This window comes from Lissotriton vulgaris, unplaced genomic scaffold, assembly GCF_964263255.1.
Source record: "Lissotriton vulgaris unplaced genomic scaffold, aLisVul1.2 SCAFFOLD_260, whole genome shotgun sequence".
NCBI lineage: Eukaryota > Metazoa > Chordata > Amphibia > Caudata > Salamandridae > Lissotriton > Lissotriton vulgaris.
Genome location: NW_028246903.1, coordinates 1,220,694 through 1,246,775, shown reverse-complemented (window position 1 = coordinate 1,246,775; position 26,082 = coordinate 1,220,694). Strand labels below are relative to the sequence as shown.

At 41.2% G+C, this 26,082-nt stretch overlaps 1 protein-coding gene across 2 annotated transcripts in view; it reads left to right on the top strand.

The window, feature by feature from the left end:
• The window catches only part of LOC147665698 (hepatocyte nuclear factor 4-alpha-like), an 85,675-nt gene that overhangs the window by 32,463 nt on the left and 27,130 nt on the right, over positions 1–26,082 (top strand). The window contains exons 3-5 of one of the 2 annotated variants that reach the window (XM_086949589.1): positions 4,749–4,843; positions 20,737–20,843; positions 23,476–23,631. In XM_086949589.1, the coding sequence (XP_086805715.1) occupies positions 4,749–4,843; positions 20,737–20,843; positions 23,476–23,631 (358 nt within the window). Of the gene's footprint in view, positions 1–4,748; positions 4,844–20,724; positions 20,844–23,475; positions 23,632–26,082 lie in introns of both variants that reach the window. The other variant, XM_086949588.1, reaches the window with a different exon arrangement.

Here is a 26,082-nt window from a genome sequence, read left to right as displayed (position 1 = left end):
ACCATAGAGAGGAATTAGATTCAATGCCAAGTTAGTTCCATTATAAGGTCATGGACCTCTGAGGTTACTTGCATTATCCTTTTAAGGTACGACAGAGGGTATTTTATTTCTTATAAGACATGGCCATAATATTGCCCTTCCCACAAACCACTTAAATCCTTAGATTCTTGCCCCTTCACATGAAAGCAATATCATGGTTCAAAACAAAAATAAAAAGAACAGAATCTGCAGTGCAAAAAAGAACACACCAAAAAACAGCAATCAGTTGTAAAAAGATAGATTAAAAAATGGTGTCGCTCAAAATATGTAGAAACAATATGAGAGATTCTGTTGTTCCTGCAGCGTCCTTTAGTGCGAAATATAAACACTTGCCATGAATATGTCCTTTCTGCTGATCTCTGTTCACTTTACAAAAACAAGTCAGAGAAATGCAAAGCAAGTTCTCTTTTTTGTTGTGTAAACTGCAGCAGCAAATAGGTTCCATGACCTGCATTCACTTTGGGTGCTGGCTCTGGCAGAAGGCACAATACCATCACAACTCAACTGTCATATATTATCATGGAGGAGCAGCTATGTCACTATGATGTCACAACTCGACTGTAACAAGGATATTGGAGACTGCTTTTTCATGCTGAGCTTAGAGCTCTAGTTAAAATACGTATATTTAATTAAAAAAAAATTAAAAAGTGTGCATGTTAAGGTCAGATTTTTTTATGGCCCATTCTTAACTTTCTCTTCATCAGTCACCAGTAAACAATGCTTGAAAAAATGAATCTGAATTTAGATACTACCGGATCACTGTTTGTTTTTATATATGAGCATTTGCATTTTGCTAGGAACATTCCAAAGTCCACATTACCTGAAAATATCATGCAAAAGCTACATTCATACCGGATATCAAGTATAGTTTTCAAATATTGATATAACTAGTGTGCTTGCTCTGTGGTAATATATGTAGTTGTCTTTTGGCAGACTTCTTAGTTGAAATGAAAATCATTTCTAACATGTATATAAATTATGTGATTATTGCCTTCTTCTTTACCGCTGTCCACCTTAGTGCTCAAAGACCCGCTACAAAAAGAGGTACTTCCTTGTGTCAGCCAAAAAAAAACATAGGCACCCAGAGACCTATTATTGTTAAATGTATTGCCAAACACCCAATAAATTTGCCGAAAGGCATTAATTCCTGAGACCAGGAGACCTTTTAAATGAAAAAATTGAAAGAAGGGTCTCTGTCATTGGAAATCGGGGTTCCTTCCAAGAAAGAATCAACATAGAAGAGGAAATGCCTGACGGCACCCAAAAGGCCTTGTGTGCCTTCATTCTGTGAAGAGAGTAAAGATAGCAAGGATGGTCTAGAATCTCAAACAAATAAACAGCGTTTTCCATGGTTAGCCCATCCATCCAACTCTTCCATCAAATTGTTCTTTGGAGAACTGGTAGCTATCTTGTAAACCTTGCTTTCTGCTGACAGTTGGAATGATACCTTTGTTTGGGTGCTAGATTGCCCGTTGAAAATGGTCAGCACTTTGCTAAGGGAAAGTTGGTGAAGATTCTTGTTTCTGCTCCAGGTATGACCTGGCTTGGCAGTTCGGGCTGGACTTCTCCCATGAGGAGCAGGGTCAAGACTGATTCGCATATGGCTGGGTCTAAACTGGAATAGCATGGTGAGAAAAAAAACCCGATGAATTTAGGCCCAGATCTCTGTACCGGGGTGAATGCGTGGCATTGTTCAGCATTCTGTCCATCATTTGTTTTTTTTTGCAATTTTTCCATATAATAACCCATTACGTCAGTCACATCTCTACTTTTATATCCTGGTACATGTGTACACATGTGTCATTGTCTAGAGGGGGATGAGGATAAGGGAGAGTAAGGGAAAAAGATAGGATAAGTGGTAGGAGTAAGGGAGTGGGGTGAGGTGAGGAGGGGAGCGTTCATCAAAATGGCGAGGTGATAGAGAGAAGTCAAGACAGACGTTGACAGAGGGGGCCAGGTGGTCATACGATGGAAGGACGAAGCAAGATGGTTGAAAAGGTTAGGGATGGCAGAGGAGCTGGCAAAGCAGTGGAAGATGGGACAGGTGGGAGACAGTGAATAACAAGAGAAAATGTGATGGAGGATAGCATTATAGATGAGTGGAAGTGAGATAGGTGGAATAGAATGAGAGGTTTTGCAAAGGTGGCATTTGGTATTTGGATGTGAGATTGATAAATTCAATCTCTCAAAGCCTTGAGGTTTGGCAGGTTGGTGCATGCACTCATGGCATTGCACCTTCTTCAAATAAGAAAGTCAATTTGATTGCAGTGAAGCATTGGGTTTCAGCAGCTGGAGAATAAAATGAATTACCTTAAGTTCAAAAGATGCCTATCAATTGATCACGATGAATCATTAAACCATAGTCAGCTGGTGCATTACGGTCCTTACATTGACTATTACACCAGAGCAATATCACCTAAGCTTTTACCTAGAAGAGTTTTAAACCCATTTCAGGATGATATGTAAAGTGCTGATACAACACAAGGGTCCAATGTCGTGATAAATTTAACTGCTGCACGTAAAAATGGACCGATGAGTTTTAACAAAATTCCTGCAGAGTTATCAAGGACTACTTGACCTTGGAATGGATAATTTGTGATGACAATCAACAACCAGCAGTGAATTAATCTTTACTATGGCCAAGAGCGAAACAGTTGACTGTCCTGCCAACTTCATCAAATTGCAGAGAGCGTCTGAGGAAGCTGCTTGCCCATGTAGATTTCTGCATGCTTGACTGACTAGGGTGAGAGATTAACCATCCAGCAAGGTGAAGTGGGAGCAGCAAGCTTTCCTGAGCCATCCTTTGAATATCTTGTTGAACTGCGAAAGGAATGGGGTTGAATGGGCTTCCATGAGTTTGTGGGCCAGAGACACCTCTTCGCATTTCCTTGCAAGTACAGAATAATGGTTTGAATCGAGACAGGTTTAGAGCACCTATGGAACTTACAAATGACAGTTGTACTCTTTGACACATAACAAAAAGGCATTTTGTTGGTGGGCACTGAAATCAGAAAGTTAATCATAGAAAGGCTCCAAATATCTGTTGTGACAAATACTTTAACCTTTGCCTAGTTTCTGTGTGGCATAGGTCCTATGGACCTGTTTTGCTTCTGCAGTATAGCTTCACAAGTATTATGGTAAATTTAAATACAATGTAAATAGATTGGTGTGGAATTTGGAATTGCTAGAGTGTTCTCTGAAATGTATTTATACACACACACACCCCCCCCACACACACACACATATATATATATATATATATATATATATATATATATATATATATATATATATATATATATATATATATATATATATATATATATATATATATATATATATATATATATATATATATATATATATATATATATATATATATATATATATATATATTACCTACTGGCAGTCGCCAGTGGGTAGTTATAGTAAGGATTTTTTTCAATGCAAAATCTCAAAATTCTATTGTGAATAACTTTGACGTCGGTTGACGAATCTGCCTGAAAATTTCCTCAAATTTGCCTCGCGGAGCTCCGGTCCTTCCCTGAAAGTTTGGGGGGGATTTGTCAAGCGGGGGCCGAGATAAGCAGGGGTCCCAAAACGTGTTTTCCCCATGTTAATTTCCCTAGGGCGGTCGAACTCACTTATATATTTATATATATATAGGCATATTGGGTATCTTTTGCTCATGCTTAGCCACACTCTAGATACAGACCTGTTTGGACGGAGGATTAGATTTAGTTTTTTTGCAAATTGACCATTCCATGAGCTATTTACCATCTCCTAGTACTTTCAAATGACTCCAAGCAGTTTATTTTCGGGGTCATATCTGCAGTGAATGGTTCGGGGGCGGCTCCTCCGCTATGGTGGAGGGGCGTCTCCCCACTGGTTTTAAGCAGTGTGAAGAAGAGAAACATAAAATGATAATAACCTTAAGTTTTTTTGATGGGTCCTGCTGCTTTGCTGATCGGCGTGGCTGCTGTGCTCACGAAACCGGGCAGGGAAGGAAGTGTGCAATGACTGTTTGGGGTCCCAGCAATACGCACTTCCCTGTTCTCCATGCAGGCTGCATTAAAGTCTGCATGAAGAACATATCCACCCCTCCAGCCCCGGGCTGAGCGCCATGTCACAGTGCTCCGACTAATCACAACGCTGCATGGCAACATTGTCATTGGCTTAGGGGCCGGAGCCTGGCTGCCTGCTTCCTATTCCTGTGGCCGGAGACAGGGGAGCAGGAGCAGCGACGTGGGACCGACTTCAAGATAAATTTGTTTGTTTTAAAAGGAAAGCGGGGCCTATGGAGGCAATGCCTGTCGGGTGCGCACTGTGTGCCGTGCACAGCATGGTGCATGCAAACAGTGTGTCCGACATGCAAGTGGCGCTGCACGGCGGTGACATTTGCTTTAGGCTCTCTCTATGAGCTGAGGCATGCCGCCACCGCGGAACTGCTGCAGTCACACCGCCAGCCCAGCACTCAAGTCGTAATGCTGCAATCGGGATGCTGCTGGATTGGTGCATTCTCACAACCATCGCGCAGCGGCCTGGCGGTCTGACCACCATAGTCGTAATAATGCCCAGAGTGAGCACTGTATACAACTATGAATAAAATGAAATAATTAAACTATTATGATAGTTGCAAAGAAAACGTTCATATCTGAAAGACTTTTGGAAAGAAAGCAATTTTCACGACTTTCTTTCTCGTTTAATAGGTTCAACAGACAATGTGTTGTAGATAAAGACAAGAGGAACCAGTGTCGATACTGCAGGCTAAAGAAATGCTTTCGAGCTGGCATGAAGAAAGAAGGTGAGGCTATTATCTGTACAAAAATCTTTACTTCGTTTTAGTTTATCTATTTTACAAGTCAGGATGTGATCTCAGATCGTAGTTTAACAACCTCTTTAAAAGAATGGGTGTAGATGAATACTAGCTGTGAACTCCTGATTACAGACTGTAATTGTTATTTGTGCAACACCGATAATGTACCTACTCAGGATTGCAGGCAAACTGCACAAAGGGTCAAGTTCAGCAGAAAACTGTAATTGTACGAAGTAGCTGACAGTCACACATGAAACAAATGTTTGTAACTAATCGGAATCTTGTGGGATTTGACTTTGGGTATTGTCACCGAAAAGTAGGCGGAATCAGCAGACGAACAAAGAAAAACCCTTTGATGCATGGTTAGACATTGTTAGTTATTCTATCAACAACATTATCTCGCTGCTCCTCTCTAAGTAGTCATTTAATGGTTTTGCAATACTTCCATTCATGATCTGACTGTTTTTCATGCCCACTTTTGTATATACCCAGTTGTAAGACCCCACGAGTTAGAATTTTGGACTGCCAGTTGCAGCAATAGAAGGTGCAAAATATTCATACACCCTGGTGGAATCAATGTTGTGCAATCCGGGTGGCCTGATAGCCGAATGGTGCACTAGATGGTTTGCAGGGACAATGGCGTAAGATGGGGGTGAGGGGGATCATTTTTTGCAACCCATATTAATACAAAGGCAAAAACTAATTTGCCAACACAAAACCAATTTTGCAATGCTTGGCCACCTAAATGACCAAAATCACTCTGATCAGTAACCACCTGAAACTGACCAGTAATGTTTCCTAAAGTTCACCAATAAAGTGCCTTTCTGTATATAGAACTGGTCTCTTTCAGGCGACCATAGTCAGGTGAAAGCCTCATGGCTCTATCCTGAATAAACCTAATGACCTGCAAGTTCATTGAAAAATGGCACTGGCAACATATTTCATTAATGATCTATAGACTGCCGCTTGCAGCAATGCTGCCTGTTGGACGAGCAATCTGATTATTCAGAGCAGTTTTCATATTTATTATTATATTTAGAGGGGGCGAGAAGAGTGTGGCATATTCGGTGGCTGAGCTAGGGTGAAGTCCATAGCAGATTGGCAACAGCCAACTCCTCGTAAATTTAGGTAGAAGTGGGACCGAAGTATAAGGTGATACTGTGGTTTCTCAATTCACAGTGAAATCTTAACTAGTTGCCATCAACTATCAGGAGGATCCACGAGAAGAAAGTTGTGTAGGAAGACGGTTTTAGGAAGACTAAGGAGGGCGCAAGAGAGTGCTAAGGAGAGGTTTTCGGTGGGACATCCACACTCGCCCACAAAGAGTAAGGCCATTGCTATTCACAAACTGCACTCCTATAGTAATGACAGGGTAAAGGTTCCAAAACACTAGTAAATATACTCCAGCTCCACCATGGAGTAAGTCCTGCAACAAACATGCGCAATTGCTGTAACTGTAACACCTTTCCAGAGAAAATAATGGCGGTGGGGACTTAAAATAAAACTTACCTTGGGAAATAATGTTATGATGAGTTACCTTTTTTTGAGTTTTAGTAAAGATATAAACATTTTATTAAGTGATTCAAATATATTAATAAATAAAAAATACATAATTCTTCATTATACATGCTTATTAAACGTTGTCAAATTTATAAATGAATTTGGCTTTTGATATTTTGTGAAAGAAATGCAAATGATGTCAAATTAATTCTATAAATAACATTTAGTTTTTTCTATACAGACTAAATAAAAAGACACATTTTACTGTAGATTGGATTTTTTTAAATAAAATAAATCTTTAAATAAATCTCTTATACATTAATTAAATATATATTTAAATCAATATATTGATACATTTTTAAAATAATAGTGCTTTGACATTTATTTTATTTGTTCTCGGTTACAAAACAAATCTAAGTATTTTAGCTTACTATTTCACATTAACCTATTTTATACAAAAATATTTTAAAGTTTATTAAAGTTTTGTACTTTTTTCTATATTTTACTACAGAGGGGGCTCCACTTCAGTGGTGGAGACCTCCGTCTACATGTGAAAAATTACCAGTAGTAACTTTACATCCATAAGTTTGGCTCCACTCCCTGGTTTCCGGTGGTGGGGACATGTAAGTCTACACTTTGTGGTAGATTTATACTCGGAATTGGACTGGCACGCAGACTACTTGGAGTGCGCACTCACCAAGAGGCTCTACATATCCTCATTTCAAATTCCTGCCCAGTTCTAGTTATTTCCATCTCTAAGTTGCTTGGCACAATGTGGGTGATTCGTAGTAAAGCCTTCCACTGCCATGTCACTTGATCTCATTACACTGCACTATTATCTTGCACTCTTTCACCTTTCTTACTAATTGCCTGACACAGTGGTGTTTCCTTTTATAAATAATGAGGCATATTTTTATATCTTTTAGATAAGCTGTGAGTTTAAATATGAATTATGGATTACTTTGTAAACAATGCTTGCACAACTGCATATATTTGAGCTCAGGTTTTTCCTGCTGTCCTTGATAGAGATTTGACATTTTTCACATCCTCATCGCTCTTCTTCCTTAAACTATAACTGAAGTCCCTTATCTGTAGCCCATATTCTTTATCCCACTATTGCCCAATCACGGGCCTTTTCGTCTTCTTTTCGAGTCCGGACACCTGGTTTCCATGAGCTTCTCTTTTTTGGATAAGACAAATTAAATAGAGGTGAGAGTCCAGCAGAGCTGCATAGATACTTTCAGACTATGAATGGTCAACCCCTCTACCCTTGAGATTAGAATGGAGGAAGGCACCTTGTTGTCTCTAAGCCAAATGTCACCATGATTATCATCTAAACCTCCACTCCTTGGTTATTCGCTTGAGTGAGCACCAGTTGTTCTAGAGGACCTCCATTGAAGCAGTCTCCTGGGCGGTCAAGGTCCAAAATTATGGAATGCTCTTAGCCATTCCAAGCCAATCATATGAGCCCCAAGAAACTCCTGAAAACTGAACAATGCAAACTTGTAATCTAAATGGGACATCCTGACTCTCTGGTACCATACCCGTGCAAGCACAACTACAGACTCCACTTTACCTGTTCAGATGCTTTCTCCACCTGTGAAGGGTTGCACTGAAATAAGCCAAAAGAATTCTAAAATTCCTAAATGAATAAACTTTATGCTCTTGCAGTGTCAAGAATCATCATTTTACAATTGCAGATAAATACTAAATCCTTACACTACACACAACGGCAGTCTCTAGAACATAGAGTTCGAGAGGCCAAATGAAAGGGCAGCACACATAGGCACAAAAGAATCAGGCTCACAACCTTCAAAACCTAAACATGGAATCATAAATGTGTTTAAACTGTGTGTGTGAAATGCATATTTGCAAAAGGAAAGTAGCTGTTGAGGTTTATTTTCTCAAATGTTCCCAATGATATCTGAACAACAGTCAGCAAATATTCATGGATTGTTATTATAAAATATTAAAAATAAAAGGAATACAAAAAAAGAAATCAAGGTTTATTACTGATATAGACATAACAGTGAAAGGATGGAAACAGACAGTGGATGAGTGACAGGAGAAAGGGGAAAAAGTAGTTAAGGAAATAAAAAACATTTACATTTTTCTGGATTGAAATGAGGCTGCTTCTTAACCACAAACATTTTGAGACAGAATGATAAAAAGTTGTAAATAATGTATCAATGATAAGGAAAAAGAACAATTTGATGTTTTTTATCCGAAAATAATAGTACTTGTCACAGGGGGAATGTTGTGCTAGCCCATAGATGGGAGGTATAGATTGGACACCCTCAATGGTTTGCAGTCGCTTGTCCGGTGAGACTCCATTTTAGCTGGAGCATCCCTATCTTTTTAAGAAAGCATGACATTTGGAATGGATAAACATTTTTCAAGTGCACAACTGTCTTACAAAGTAGTGCTTCTATATATAGGGTCTGTTGTACTTCACTCTTCCTCTAGCTGGGAATCCATGCTCAGCATGCTGTAGAAGTAACTCAATAAGCTGGTTTCTTGAAGAAAGTGCTGATGGCCAGGTCAAGAGTTCGAAACCTGGTAATAAGCCTTCTGGCCTCCTGAAGGTTGTTATTTACAGCACATGTAACTCTTTAAGAAAAAAACACTATTATAATGTTTACACCTAAGAGCAAGGTGGCTAACGAAGATGAGCGGGTGCCAAGTGTTGAGTATACATCGTGGAGGGAACAGGAAAGGACTTAGAGGAGTGAAAATATTGGCACAAATTGATGATAGTTCCCCAAACTCTATGGGTCCTATTCACAAAGGTAAATTTGGTAATAAACATACCTTCACAACTAACTGGCTGCCAGGAATTCACAGATTCCTGGAACATAAACTCATTTACATGTGCAAAGATCTCCACAACAATCGTGCGCACCCCACACCTGTAAATCCTACTCACGGTGTATGACAATGAGCAGATGTGGTTAGCGTTGAAGTTTGTGAATACTTACAACCATGTAAAATTATGAGTATTCACAACTCCTCTCAATCTGCTTTCCACTGTAGAAACGGTAGGCATTCATCCTTTTCTAGGGTGGGAAGAGAAATGGTCACTCTCAGATATGGTGAGTATATGAGGAAAAGGCGAAAATAATTTTCCATTGAATGAAAAAAAGTTGCATTTGCCTAGGTGATCTGCATGCGCTTGGATCTGTAGGTCCTGTTTTCTGGTGGCCGTACCGAGTACCAGCAACTCGTTGGCCGATGTAGGCATTTAGAGCAGCCCGTGCATCCTTCTTCCTGCGGTGCTTTTATTTTCTGTCTTGCGTTGGGTTGAGTCGTCCTACTGCCCCGAGCTGCTGCTCGGATCATCCCTGGATAGAACTACATGGGGGAGATTTACTAGGCTTTTAAGCTGTGTTTGCGTCACAAAAGTGATGCAAATCAGATTGAAATCTTTTTTTTTCCAATGTACTTTCCAGTGCTAAACTTGTTTAGCGCTGGAAATAACATGAAAGTAACGCAAAGTAGTGCATAGCGCTGCTTTGCATTGCTTAGCACCAAGGGGGTGTACCATGGGTGGTGCCTGGGCGTTCCAAGCCAACCACCCAAGGTTTCTAACACTAAACCTTATTTACTAAATAAAGTAGACAATGTTTAACATCAGAAAACGGTGCCCTTTTGAAGTAGTCGCTAAGGGGCAGATGTATCACGCCTTTTGCGACTCGCAGAGGCCGAAATTCGCTGAATTTCGGCCTATGCGAATCGCAAAAGGTCTTTTTGCATGTTTTGGCATGCATCAAAAATTTGCAAAATAAGAAATAGCAAAAATTTGCAATTCCTTATTTTGGCATAGCATTTAAGGAATCACAATTTTGTCTTTGAGACACCCCTGCACCCTTGAAATAATTCTCAAATTGCGATTAGCAAATTGCGAATTCGCAATTTGAGAATTACTTCACAATCATTCCTATGGGCCTCCTGGCCCATAGGAATGCATGTGAAATTATTCCTTATTAGCGAATTCGCAAAATGCGATATCGCAAATAAGGAAGATTAAGGAATCGCAAAAAAATAGCGATTTTTTTCATACATTCCATTTTGCGAATTCTAAATAGCGATTCCTTAAAAATCGCTATTTAGGAATCGCAAAATGGAATCTTGATACATCTGCCACTAAATGCTTTAATTTCTCTTTCCTTTTCAAACTTTGTATGTGTGCTGCATTTTACAGCACACATACAAAGAGGGGAAAGGGTTAAAGTTAGTCTAAGCATTTTATTTTGTACTGAAAGGCTATCCTTCCACTAAAAACTCATAGAGACACCCTTGCATTATAGCGCAAAGGTGTCTCCGCGGCGATCGGCAGCAGATTTCAGCGCCGATGCTCGGGAAAAGGAGGAGAGTGCAATATTTCTGTAAATATGGTGCTCTCCACCTCTCTTCTTTTCACGCAGCGCAGGGCAGCAGCGCATTTGCGACTGCTGCACTGCGCTGCATGAATAAGAATTAAATCTGGCCCATGTGTGCATGGGCATGCACTTGCGTTGTAGTACTAGTTTATAGGTCGGTACACCTTGCAATAAATTAAACTACCATTGAACCCTGACCTGCCAACACCTCAATAAATAACTTAGATTATGAATTAGTATATGTATTTCAAAAAAGGAAACTACGGATTTTCAAGGGGGAAAGTTGGTAGCTTTTCGCGTTGGCCATTTAACACTGATTTTTATCTTAATGGACTATTTTGTTTCGTTGAATAAAAGTGCTATTATACTCGGAGAGCACATTGTTAAAATGATGTTTCATTTAACAAAACTAATTACCTGAAACAAGACGTGTCGGTAGAAAGAGACCCCGCTTGACTGACAGGCACGAGGACTCCTCTTCAGACATGCCCGTGTTCTGTCAGACAGGCCCTGATGTCTGTTAATATTCAATAGAAGCTACGTTAGGGCTATGACCAGGTAATACTGAGCAAACATTTAAAAAACACCATTCCGTGACTAAACTCGGCTCCCCCTGTCCCGCCCCCACCCCGCTGATAACGACAGCATAACCTTGGGGCCTCCTTTTACAGCAGCTGAATGCAAGCTTTTAATTTCACCAGAGCTCAGCCATTCCCCTAATCAAGCAGAAGGAACATTTTATCAATAGACGTAACTATAAACGGAGTCTTTACTACATGCAAGGCGTGGGTTAGACCTAAGCAGGCGCTAATACACCCAAGTATCTGCAAATCTTCTGGCAAACACCTTCAACCTGGTTCGTTGCCCTGGCAACGATTATTGATGGCCCCGGCGACATTTTAGAAAGCACCAGGGACAGCAACGTATTGATATTTAGGAAAAAGTGGAGAATGGTTCACAAGGGCATTACTTCTGGAGAATGGTCCAATTGGCCATAGGTGGTGGAGAATGGTTCACGCCAACAAAAAACAACGATTGAACAAGGGTCAAAGGGGAAAGGAAATTTTTAAAGACCTAGTAGTATCAAAATCCCCCACATACAATATATCACAACAAAAGAAGATACTACTGGTCTAACAGTGCAGTGCCATATGAGCAAACAGACCGTCTGTGGTGCGTCTGTATGTGTTATGACAAAAATGAATCCCATCAGCACACCCAATGGCAGAGCTTCATCATTTGATATTTATGGAAGAGATTCATGAATGGTTCACGCCGCCATAACTTTAAAATGAAGGTGGGATGTGCAGATGCCCACCAGTATGATAATAACCTCTTTTTATATACGACACCATTCCATAGTTTTTGTTGTCTCTACATTTGGAATAAGATCACCTAATTGTGATTTAAAGCGAATCACAATTAGGTACTCACTATTCCTAATGTATGAAACTCCAAGAGTTTCATTTAGCGAATCCTAAGTGATCGCAAATTGACCCACCTCGCTAATATTAATGAGGTAGGTCGCAATTTGGGACCCCTAGGATTCACTAAAATCACAGGATGGTGGCCTGCTGGGGTCAGCATACCAACATGTCCATGATTGCTTTTCAATAAGCAATATATATTTTTTTTAAATCAGCCCGTCTTCCTTAAAGGAAAACGGGTTGCGTTTAAAAGAAAAAATTGAAAAGTTTTCTTTTAATTTTTTAAGAGCAGGCAGTGGTCCTTGGGAACACAGTTTGCTTTTAAAAAACGTTTTCGCCCCCATGCAAAAAAGGGAAGGGGTCCCTTGAGGACCCCTTCCTATTTGTGAATGGGTTACCACCAACTTGAAGTTGGTGGTAAAATGCAAATGCTTTGCGACCATATTCAGTGTCACAAAACATTCCTACATACCACTGCAATTTGGTATTTGGAAGGGACGCTTTAAACACGCTCCTTCCAAATACCAAATCGCGAACCCATTTTGCAATTGGGTTACAGCTTACCGAATCGCAATTTATGGTTTGACACATAGGAAACGCCTTTTTTTGTGTTTGCAAATGCCCTGATTCTGCGAATCGGCCCATTTCTGAACGCAAAATAGGTTCATACATGTGGCCCTAACTGCTGTAAATAACACATGTTGCTACTGCCTCAGTTTTATCGTGCTCAGGCAAAGTCTTCATTTCCAAACAATAGTCAAATGCTACTTTCAATGGAAGCAATGCACAGTCTACCTGGCCAACCTAAATGTCAAGATGACCAATATGTCTCACAATTGATATTGAGAAACAGTGCCTTCTTTTTGTCTTACTCCTCCATTCTATATTTCTGACTTCTGCTCCTCGGCCATGCTTTCAGATGCACCCACCTGTCGATCATTCTCTACATGACTTACCTGCTACTTGTCAGGGGTGCATAGCGTTCCATTGGTTGGTACATCTGGTGTATTTGGGTGGTTTTGGGGTTCTGATTTGTAATCAATCAGGATTTCTAAAGCACGACTAGTCACCTGCAAGGGTATCCGGGTGCTGAGAGCCAAACTGTTCGGGATGAATCAATAGAACAACCAGGTCTTGAGTCTCTTTCTGAATTCCAGAAGGGAGGATGAGGTTCGGAGATAGAGGGGAGGCTGTTCCAGGACTTCTCAGAGAGGTAGGAGAAGGAGAATCCTCCCCTGTTGCTTCAGCAGTTGCGTAGGGTGTGAGAGAGGTAAGCAGTGCGCAGGTGTCTGGAGGGTAGGTGGAAGCTCAGGCGGTAGTTGACTTCTGCTGGTCCTTGATGGTGTAGGGCTTTGTGTGCATGGGTCAGCATCTTGAATTGCAAAAAACACAGTTGATGGACAGAATGCAGAACCATGTCTTAAAGTACTGTAAGACATTGTTCTGCATTCTGTCCATCAACTGTATTTTTTGCAATTTTCACCCCGAGTGGGCTGGGTATGCTCAAACGTGAGTCCCAGGCTCTCCACGTCACTGGAGTCAAGCTATCCAGGCTGGAGAAGGCTGATAGCCAGAAACCGGTCCTTGGATGCTTGATTCCGGTCTAGGAAAGACATGGCTTGGTAGTTCGGGCTGGACTGTTCCCATGAGGCACAGGGTCAAGGCTGATTTGCATATAGCCAGTGTCTGACCTAGGGTGGTGTGGAGTGCAAAAAAACGATGGATTTAGGCCCAGATCTTTGTACTGGGGTGAATGTAAGACATTGTTCTGCATTCTGTCCATCAACTGTGTTTTTTTGCAATCAGCATCTTGAATTGGCATCTCTTGTGGACGGGGAGCCAGTGGAGTTTCTTGAGGTGTGGGGTGATGTGGGTCCATCTAGGGAGGTTGAGGGTGAGTCTGGCCGCTAAGTTCTGTATGGTCTGCAGTCTTTTCACGTGGTGTGTAGTGATTCCTGAGGATAGTGTATTGCCGTAGTGCTGGCGGCTAGTGACAAGGGCTTAAGTGACGGTGCATCTTGAGCTGATTGGGAGGCATTTGAAAATCTTCCGGAGCATGAGAAGAGTGAAGAAGCAGGCTGAGGATATTGCGTTGATTTGGTGTTTTATGGTGAGCTTGCTGTCCAGAATGATGCGTAGGTTCGGGGCATGCTCAACTGATGTTTTTTTGGGGGAGTTTATATGCTTTTTGTAACCCAAAAAAAGTTGTTTACATCCTGAGGTAAGAAAGCTAGCTTTCCCTTTAACACATTTTTTCTTCCTAAATTGTTTGAGATTTTCAATAATGCACTTTGGCCCAGGCAAAAATAAGTGCCTACAGAGACAGCGATAGGCTTATTGGGCCCGATTCACAGAACTAACTTAAGACAATATCCTAAACTTACTATCATTTTGGTATTCACAGAAGGCACTTACTCATTTCGTTATTCACAGAAGTTAGGAGTCCTAACTTTAGGACTCCTAAATGCCTTCTGTGAATACAGAAAGTCTTACAAATTAGGATTTTTCTCAATTTATTAGTGGTAAAGTTAGGACTCCTAACTTTATGACTCCTTAATGCCTTCTGTGAATACCGAAAGCCTTAAAATTAGGATTTTTTTATCAACTTTACTACTACTAAACTGAGAAAAATCCTAATTTTAAGACTTTCGGTATTCACAGAAGGCATTTAGGAGTCCTAAAGTTAGGAGTCCTAACTTTACTACTACTAAATTGAGGAAAATCCTAATTTTAAGACTTTTGGTATTCACAGAAGGCATTTAGGAGTCCTAAAGTTAGGAGTCCTAATTTTACTACTACTAAACTGAGAAAAATCCTAACTTTAAGACTTTCGGTATTCACAGAAGGCATTTAGGAATCCTAAAGTTAGGACTCCTATCTTCTGTGAATACCGAAATGAGTAAGTGTCTTCTGTGAATACCAAAATGAGTATGTGCCTTCTGTGAATACGAAAATGGTAGTAAGTTTAGGATTTTGTCTTAAGTTAGTTCTGTGAATCGGGCCCGTAGTGTGGGATTTGAGTACAGGGTGTAGACTCTGGCCATGCCATTCTCTCTTGCCCCAGAGCTGGTTGCATGGCGGCTTCAGACAAAATGTAACCACAATACCCCCGAAACCAGAGGTTGATTGGGAGTGAGTGTTTTTTGTGTGTGTTTTTCTTCTTTATGTTGTTGAGGTGTGTAATTTTGAGAATGAGTTCAAGAACTGCCTTACTAATTCAAGGAACTAGCATGCTGATTTAATCTTAGTTTTCTACAGAATAGAGAGCTTTTTTAACTCTTCAGGACTGTAACCTGGCGTTGAAGTGACCCCCACTAGTTCCAGTTTTTCAATGGTAGAGACTTGAGAATGGTTTGATGATCACTTGTAATATGTAATAGCGACTGTAGCAAATGTTTTTATTGATTTAAATTGGTATATATATGTATATTAAGAAGTGCTACAGCAAAAACTGCTGATTGGAATTACTCCAAATGTGTCAGATTTTGGTCCGCAGATTGTGCTTTTTGTAAAACCCTTTAGTGGTTTTTAAGAATTTATGGGTAAAAAATAATTGTATATGTAGATGGTTGGATCTGGGAGAAGCTCTAGAGACTCTAGCAGGAATGCCAGTAGAAAAATAGAGCATTCTGATTCACCCATGGAGCCTTATTTCCTTTGCGCCAATTTGGTCCCCTGGGACTCATACTCCTGCGGGAGTGAGTGCTCTGATTGGCTGCAATCAACATGAGAAAAATGTTGCTGGCAGTCATTACAAGACTCAGGGACTTAGACCCCTGTCCTGAAATTTAAAAAAAAATTGTGTAAAGGTGAACAATAGGGATACCTTGCCTGCCTAGTCCCCATGGGGACCAGAAGGTCGAAGGGGGGCAAAATAAAAAGACAATCTGCAATTTTTGCCGCTATCCTGTGGGACTCCCATGGTATCGAAAAGAAACCAACAGAATGGTTAATAATAGCCGCAGGAGCCCAACCCTGGGGATGCATTGTTTATTTAAGGGGAGGAGTGTGCTGCCCTCCTTTTTGAGCCGTTATGGACCCCAGGGTGCACGCCACCCTTCCAGAGTTTCCAAGGGCCCAGGAAACCCCATTCCCTTAGGCTGACTTCATCCATTATGGGAAGGGGGAGCCACATAGCCCCCTCCCTGAGCCTTCTTTGGCACAAGAACCACAGTCCCTGGAGCAGGCACACATGCTGCAAACCGGGGAGGCCACCCACTGGACACAAATGTGTTTGCTCCCACCTGTAGAGAACATTTTTAAATCTGGGTTGGGGTCCCCAGAGCCTAATAAGTCTCAAGGAAGGGGACCATGGCCTACTTAAAACAAAAGTAAAGGTCAGGGGGATGGGGCCTGACGCGTAATGAGCCTCGGAGAGGGGGGCCTTGCAGCCCCCTTGCATTAAATAAAAAAAGGCAGTGGGGATGAAGTTCCGAGAGCATAATCAGACTCAGGGAGTGGGGGATGTGGCCCCCCTCCCTTTAAAAATAGTTAAAGGGCGATGGGGCCTTTAAAAGGGTCTTTTAAAGGCTCAGGAAGTGGGGCCGTCCAGCCCCTCCCCTTTTGAAAACAAAGCCCATGGGGAAGGGGTTCCCAGGGCTTAGTGAAGCTTGGGGAGAGGGGCCATGATGACAAAGCCTGTACACACCATTGGGTTGGCTGCCTGCGGAGACTTGGAAACAGGACCTGGCGGCAACACAGGCCATGTGGCTAACTCCATGCCACAAATGAGCAAAGGCTCTGTGCTGCGTGTGGCTGCCCCTGGGTGGCTACCTGTGGGGAGTTGGATGCAGAGCCTGGCTGCAAACCAGTCCCTACAGCTAAACCGTATGCCATGTGCAACGAAAGACTGTGCACAGTGTCAGGTTGGCGGCAAGCAGGGGGTCGGCTGCCTCCTAGTGGGTTGGCCACAAACCCTGGCCTGGGCCAGGATATGTTGCCAGGCAATGTTGCCAACTCTCTGTGGTGCATGGCAGAAGTTTGGGGTTGGCTGCCTGTCTGGGGTTTGCAGCATGGCGTGCCCACTAGCCAGACCATTCAGCCATGCACTGCGGGGGCTGGCTTTATGTAAGGCAGCAAAATATTACTTTACGTTACAAAACCCTAGAATTTTAACTGAAAAAAAGTCAAAGTAACATTATACTTAGGTGTGATCAAAAGATCTGTTCTTGTTTTAAAAAATACCTTAGAAATTCACAAAACAAACGTTAAAGTAATGTTATAGTTAGGTTAGTATGTCAGTGACAACATTAACATTATAAATTTTAAAAAACACAGAAATTCATGAGTTATAGGTAACATAGGTAACTCTAACTTGCGCCCCAGCCATGCACTGTTTATGACCTCACATATTACATCACTCGTGACATGTACTACGATATCATTTATGACATCACTGATGATATTTCAAATGACATCATTAAATACATCACTGATGACATCGCTGATATGCAGGCCTCACACTGGCAGTCATCGCAGACGGTCACTGTCAGCGCAAAGAGCAGGTTTAAATAGATCTTTGCATTGGCAATTATCATGGGAGATCGATTCTTGATGTGAAGAAGTCACTTTATGTTCCCAAGGAGCTCCAAACATCTGTATCTTAAATTGATACTTGTATAGCGCACTACTCACCCACAAGGGTCTCAAGGCGCTTGTACGAATACCGCTGTAGAACCCATCCTGGCTTTTGCCTGTGAGGCGTCCACTCCTGGGCACCCCAAGGTGACCTTAGCGTTGTGGGGGCCGTTGTGGAGATTAAGCAAGCTATTGCCCAGAGTTGCAGAGTGGGATTCCATGATTGGAACAGGCACAGAGGCGAGAATTATCAGGTCCGTGGAATTTTGAGCCCAAGACCCGCCGAGGCGGGGAATTGAACCCTGGTCCCGGGCTAGACCTCTGCATCAGGGTCTGCCGCTCTAATCATTGAGCCACACTTCTCCACATTGAGCCACACTTCTCCACATTGAGCCACACTTCTCCACATCTCCACCTTTTCTTCGGGACGAGTACACTCTGATGCTGGACAAGGGTCCAGGACGTGTGGGCACCTCTTCGGGATCAAGAGTCCCTCCAGCAGAAGCCAGTAGCAGGGTTCAGACATGTCCAGGCAGATTCAGTTGCAATTGTGGTCGCAAAACACTCGCAGTTTACTTCCTACTTCAAGTAGGTAGTAAGCCACTCACAAACAGGAAGGAGTCCCCAGTGGACCCCTTCCCCTTTGTCACTGGCGATGAAAATATTTTTTAAGAGCAGGCAGTGGTCTCACGGACCATTGCCTGCTCATAAAAATTGAAACAGAAATGTTTCATTTTTTTTAATGCACTCGTTTTCCTTTAAGGAAAATGGGCTGCGTTTAAAAAAAACTGCTTTATTTAAAAAAGTAGTCACAGACATGGTGGTCTGCTGACCCCAGCGGCCACCATCCCTGGGAGTGCTAGCCATTCCCAATGGGGTCGCAAATTGCACCTGCCTCATGAATATTAATGAGGCAGGCAATTTGCGACCCCATTAGGAATCACAAACAGTGCCTTAGACTGTTGTACATTGCATTTTGCGAGTCGCAAATTGCGAGTCTCAAAACTAGGCAATTTGCGACTCACAAAATGTAAGGGTCGTACATCTGGTCCTTTGTCTCTAATCTGGAATGAATACACAAAACACCACAGGAGAGCCATTCATAGTCACATTCCTCTGGACACTGGCAGAAGGACACATTTGGTTTAGGCAGAAAAATGCCAAATGTCTTAAGGCAGAATTCTCAGTATAGTAAAGTAAAATCCAACTTTACCATTATGAGGATTTTGAATTACCAGCCATTTGAGTGCAATCAGCATTTCTCTAGATGGTCCCAACCGGACGGTAGCAGTTATCAAAAGTACTAAGGTAATGCAGTATTAGCCTATAGAAAAGATAGCCTGACAGCAATGAAATACGACTTTAGTAGTTTTCCATAGCCAGGACAGGTAAATCTTTAAGACACAAGTCCTACCTTATAAATACCATGCCCTATCAGCCTTTAGGGCCTTTAGGGCCTCCCTTAAGAGTGACTTATATGTATTAAAAATGAAGGTTTAGGCTTTAAAAAAGGCTTATTTTTCCAGGTCAGAATGGTAGTTTACAACTGCAGTATAGACTGCACTGAAACTTTCAATCTCTGATTTGTCATTGTGCATTTTACATTTACCTCACATTGCACCAAAGGTATCAGCACACTGTACTAAGGCCGAACTGAAAACAAAAATCAGCCCTGGTGAAAAGTTGCAAACCAGCCCCACACAGCAGGAGGCCACAACTAGCATTGGGTCAATGGGGGAGTGGCTGGTTCATGTCGTCCCACCCTGCTCCTAAATCTTCCACCCCCACCCCAATGCAGTGAATTGCAGAAATGCTTGAGTGGCAGAATGGACAGACCAGTCCTGGGCATTACAATCACATAGCCGTAGGACAACCAGCACCACTTCAGGGGCGGCCTTAGGCATGTTCAAGCTGTGCACCTGCACAGGGCCACCAAACCCCAGGGGCCACCACACCAATATATATATCCATAATATAATAATCCTCTGAGGATGGATACATATTTGCATGGCGGCCCCTGGCAGGGATTTGGCAGCCTCCGGCTCTTTTCTACTTCCAAACAACCTGATCCCCCCTCTTCACTGGCCTCCGCGCTCCTCCCCACCCGGACTCCCTCTTCCGGGGCCCCTACCTACGCTCCCTGCCCAGGGCCGCCATGAGCCTAGAGCCGCCCCTGACCACTTACAGAGAACAGAGAAAGACACTACTAACAACAGATTCACAATTTATTGAGAGTAAGATCAGGCAGAGGAAGTTTGATCAAATGAGGGGAGGAGATCAAATAGAAGGAGGGGGTTAAAGAAAATAATCCAATCCTGCAGTATCTTAGGAGAGGGATGCCACAAAATAAACATCTGAGGTGATGGAGCAGATATATCAGAGGACAGGAGGCTAGAAGTCTGTTTCCCATATGAGGAAACAGAGGGCTGAAGCATCTTACGAGTCTGTATAACTGTTAATCAGACTCCAGGTTGTCTTCTAAGATCTTTGAATAGACAGTGCCACTCCTCATTAATGCTACATTTGCACTGCTGTAGAGAACAGAGGGTGTACAATGGTCAATTTCTCCGAAAGCTTTTTATGAGAATCAGCAGGAAGAGGCCACTCAGTATACTGACTGGCCGGTTTATAAATTCTTCGACTAGGCAAGGCCAGAATAAGTGACACCTACCATAGGTGGCTGCTTTAAAGAACTAACATTCAGTTTTTCATGACATTTTTTCAAAAACTCCTGTACCCATTGTGACAAGCTTCATCCATGGTGCCATAATGTTTAATGCCCTTACCCATAGAACAATTTCTGAATTTAGGGCAGTATCCTACAGCAAGATATTTTGCCAGCCTTCAAAATGCAGCTACAAGACTAAACTGAAACGTGAGGTTAATATATTGTTGTATATGTTGGTGAATTATATGCATGTCATGCGATAAGTATCTGAAAAATTCATGTTTATAAATTAATGGGATTCATTTTATTGAACTAAAGTACTTCTTGCAGCCGTACAGAATGAGCGAGACAGAATAAGCACAAGAAGGTCCAGTTATGAAGATAGCAGTCTGCCTTCAATCAATGCACTAATCCAAGCAGAAGTCCTTTCACAGCAGGTATATTTTATGGCACTAATACTATTACTAACACAGAGTGCTAATGTATGTTCCAGACTGGTCATAATACTAGCTATTGGTCCTACTTATGACAAGCTTGCAATATACGTTTTGACCCAGAAATGAGTCTCAGTCCACATTAAACTGGCACAAAATGTATGAGAGTGCCATTGAGTGATGGCATATGAATGAATGTGAATGAAATCCTCACGTTCCCTTTCTATTGAGCCATGATAACAAACTATTTAAACAGAATTTTCAATGTATCTCAAGATCCAACTTTAAATGGTTTATTAACCATCTAGTAAACATCATGGTTCTATATGGAAAAAGACGACTCATCATCACCTCATGAGGCCTAATTCACAAACAATAGAGTTCCACCACTGTCTATCTGCCTTCAATTTCCACTTGCAGAACTCTATGTCCCTTCTTGCATCAGTCGCTATTGTCCCAATTTAAATTCCCAAATCTATCTGGATAGAAACATAACATATTTAATCTTAATATAATGTGTGTCCCATATTGCAGGAAAGAGTTCTAGCTGATTTGGACTATGGCACCGCTCCCCTGAGAGACATTGAGCAAGAAATAATGGCACTGATAAAAATTGTTAAACACACAGATCCTGTCTGATCTTAGGTAGTATTGTAACAGAATATTAAGGGCCTGATTCATAAACTACATTTTGTAATATGTAAAGTAGTACTGGAGTAGCACTACCTATGTCACAATGTAATTCATAAACAGACAGGTGGAAATCTCCACCTCTGTCTCACTTTTATTTTCTGTAGGGAGATGCTCACAGGTATACATTTACTGCTTAGTAAATGTAAGAGAAACCATGGGAGTAGCTGGAAAAAGGGGAATATCTAGTTCTAAATGAGAAGGGGTTGGGGATGAAAAATGAGTGATTTAGGGAAGGACAAGCACCCACCCACAAAAGAGTATACCCATTGTTATTCACATACTGGATTTCTCAAGTTACTACAGCCACAAAGTACCCAAAACAGTAGTAAATATACTCCAGCTCATACTTGGAGTAATATTAGCACCACAGACCAACTACTTCTGTTGCAACACTCTCCAATAGAAAGAAATGGAGGCAGAGACATAAAATAGAACCTCATGGGAAATACTGTTAAAATAAATTATTATTTTTTACTTTTTTAAACATATATATATATATATCCCCTCCACAATTTCCGGTAGAGGGGTATCGGGCTGTCATGGGCGGTCTGAGTTTGAATACCGGCACTTCTGTAAATACTCTCCCACAAGCACAGCATGCATAATACAATACCCTGAGTAAAAAGTCAACTTGAAAAATGATGGCTGTGAGTGATGAACTTTTGACATTGTTTACTTGAAAACTCTGAGATAGGTGCAATATAACAGGTGGTGCTAAAATATGCAAAGGTATTTGTAGAAAAGTGACATGCTTAATTTCAGAATAGTGCCATTGGATCATCCAACGAAACAACAAATGCATTGACAGTACTGATAACTTATTTACCATCTCATTCAAAACCAATCACCTGTGACACTCAAAGTGATTGAAAAAGTTAATAAATATTTTTATTTTATTTTTAAATAAAGTTCATTATTTAACAAAAGGACTTTCTAAATCATGTTATTACTTTCATGAGCATTGTCCATGTTATTCTTTTAGCGAACCACGAAAGCTAATACAACCATAACACAAATACTTTACATTCATGACAAAAACATAACAATACATATACTCCTTTAAAGACTTTGTATGAATTTGAGTGAGCTAAAATTCCACAGCATTAAAAAGAAGAAAAGAAGAAAGAGTGAGAAACCCAAGGGAAAAGGTGAAAAAGAACACCGCCGTTGTCAGTTTAAGTGATAACACAAACCCAGGGGGGAAGTTTGGCCAAACAGTTTTAGTATTCAGGTCATGGAAAAATGAAATGTCAATGCTTGTTATACTAGAGACCTGATACTCTTCTTTAAACAAACGAAACTTGTTTAGGCACAAAACATTCATACAAAGTTGTTAAATGAGTATATGTATTGTTATGTTTTTGTCTTGAATGTAAAGTATTTGTGCTCATGAAGGTAATAACATGAACTAGGGAGTCCTTTTGTTAAATAATGAACTTTATTTAAAAATAAAATACAAATATTTATTAACTTTTTCAAACACTTTGAGTGTCCCGGGTGATTGGTTTTGAATGAGATGGTAAATAAGTTATCAGTACTGGCAATGCTTTTGTTGTTTCGCTTATAGTTTGGTCCAGCCTTACTGATTAAGTGCTAGAAACCTTTATTGATTGGTTTTGGATCATCCAGGCATGTTGATGAAACATCACTAAAAACAAAAACAAACAGAATCAGACATGTTATGGTGTAAGCTGCCTGGTCCCACATAATTACCAGTCATTCTCAAGAAGCATGGTGACTACACAGTAGCAATGCAGCAACGTGTGCCCTTGTCCTAGGATAGAAACCATTTTTAGCACACACCATATACAATGTTCCCTAGGGGTGGATGCTTGCATAATTCCTCAGGAAAATCTTTGAATCTCAGGTGAAATGGATGCTTGATCTAAAAGTTGTCATTTTCAACATGTTCATGATTGTGTTTAATGTGTCCCATTTGCAGATAACGTCGTCTATGTCTGTAATAAATGGAGACATAAGAGCAAAAAAGATTGCAAACATTACAGATGTCTGTGAGTCTATGAAACAACAGCTGCTGGTCCTAGTGGAGTGGGCTAAATATATCCCAGCATTCTGTGAGCTGCCCCTGGACGACCAGGTTGGTAGTTTCTCATTTGCACAAATACCAATCAGTCACGTGAAAAAGAAATGAAAATTGCACATTTTATAGAGATAATTCTACTAAGCATGCAATTATTTAGCTCACCTAAAATATATTTCTACCAAACAAACTTTTCCTGATTGCAATCCTTCTTTTATTCACCTACAATGTATTTGCCACAAAGTATTTCTACCAAAAGACATACATACATACATGATCCTGTATAACAGTAAGAGCACACTGTCCCTGTTTGCACCAGGGACAAACAAGGCAGTGCACCCTATTATTGATAATAGGCTGCCACCAGGGCCACCGTAAACTCGAACTGCCCTGTCGGCAATGCATTAGCAAAAGATAGGCCGTCATACTGAAGCAGCCAGTCCGCTTTCCACAGTACAGGCAACAGCCATAATGCACTTTCAAAGAAACAGATATCGCCCTGCTGGCAGGTTCAGTGAGTGACTGCACCCGCTTGTAGGGCAATTTTTATGGGTTCCATAGGACCCTCTTTTTCCCTTCCAGGAAGGCGTGCTGGGGCTTTGTAGAGCCCAGTCAGTAAACATCCTGACTTCCTCTCTGCCTTTGCCCTAGCATCTATAATACGGTGCAAGCGCAGAAGCAGACTGTTTCTCTCCTTTGCATGGGGCCACGCCCATATGCAAATGTGGGACGCTCCTTAATGGTAGCATTGGGGCAACATGTGTAGCATCCTTGTTTAAAGAAAGGGCATCACATATGCAGTCACGGCCCGTGGAGGGAGTTTCGGTAGGGCGGAGAGGCGGGGCGGGGGAGGGGTGCTAAAAAACTGGAGTATGGATAATTGAAGGTAAGTAAACAATTTAATTAATAAAACAAAATTGTTTACTTACCTTCAATTATCCATACTCCAGTTTTTAGCACCCCCCACCCTGCCCCTCCCCCGCCCCGCCTCTCCGCCCCACCAAAACTCCCTCCACGGGCCGTGGCTGCACATGTGCCTGTGGTCCATTCTGTCGTTCAAAAGTGCCCCAGGGATGCAGAGAATAGGATCACAAATCCCATTGCGCCCCAGAGCACTTTACATAAGACTGTCACTGATCTGTGTGTACCTCGCAGACTGCATACATGCTTCTACTTCTTTGTAGATGTCATGAATCCATCAAATGAAGTCTATCAACCCACCAAACTCTGATGAATTTGTGGCTTTGGATGCCATTTTTAAATGGTTTGTGGGATAAAAAGCAGACCTGTGCAGATGGTTAGAACGTTTGTTGATCCTCATAATTTCCTCTGTCATGTCTTGATTATTCTATTCTGCAGTGTTGTTCTGTATCATATTTTCCTGCAAACTACATTGAGCTATATTTTTCCACTTGTGTTGGCCCGTTGCTGTTTCTTTTCAATGCGCAATTATTCTTCACATTAAAACATGTTAGTTTCTTATTTTTGGGCCTTATCAACAACCAGTTCCTCTTTGCGTTTGGCCACTGCAAATAGTTGACCCATATTTTAAAGTATGGAGTCAGTTGATCATTTTTATATCCCTATTTACTCGTTTTGGTCCTCATCTAGGAAGTAAACCCACAGGCTAAGACAGACTTTATAGTTTTCCCTCCGATATCTAGGAAGGGCTGCTTTTATCCACTTCATAAAGTCCATTCATTTTCCCCAAAGAGGATATTTTAGTGGGATGACCTGCAGGGCGGTGACGGGGAAAGGGGAGGGGCTAGGTGGGGGGGTGGTAATGTATGGATTACAGAGTTTTACAGGGAAGTAAACATATAAATAAATAAAACAAATTATGTTGCGTGCACTGCATCGCATTTGGTGATGCAGTGCACGCAACGAAATTCGCTACCGACCGCGGCTGCATTTTATGTCAGAGGGTCTTTCCTTTAGTTCGAAGGCAACTGAAAAACCTGTAATTTCTGGACAAAGCTCTAACAATCCAGTGGTAGATTGAACTGCATGTTTAGAGTTTCTACCAGAAAGTGTAGGAATTTCAGTTGCCCCCCAAACTCTAAATGAAGCCTTCAATATTTTAATATTCTCTGTGTTATGTTCAAAAAGCTTTTCCCCAGGGAAACAAAATATCAATAAATGCCGTAACTGACATTATTTTAATTCAAATTTGAATGGCAGTACATTTTTGTATCGAAACTATCTACTAGATAAAACAAACTAATAAATAGCTTCATTTGCTCATTAGCCTTGGTCAAGTACGCTGGAATAAAGTATATTGTGATGATGATTAGTTCTAACTTTTGATTAATGTTAAAACCTCCTTTCATTATTTTGGAGCCTTTCACCACGTTCTTGCAATACCCAATGATATGATGGTAGGTTATATATTCTTGCTATTAAGGCCTTTTACACCTGCTTTTTAATTTGACTTATGTTCCACTCTTGCTTGAATCAACGTTCCACTTTATTGTTTGAATAAACAATCTTCTAAAAAGTACTTCTCTT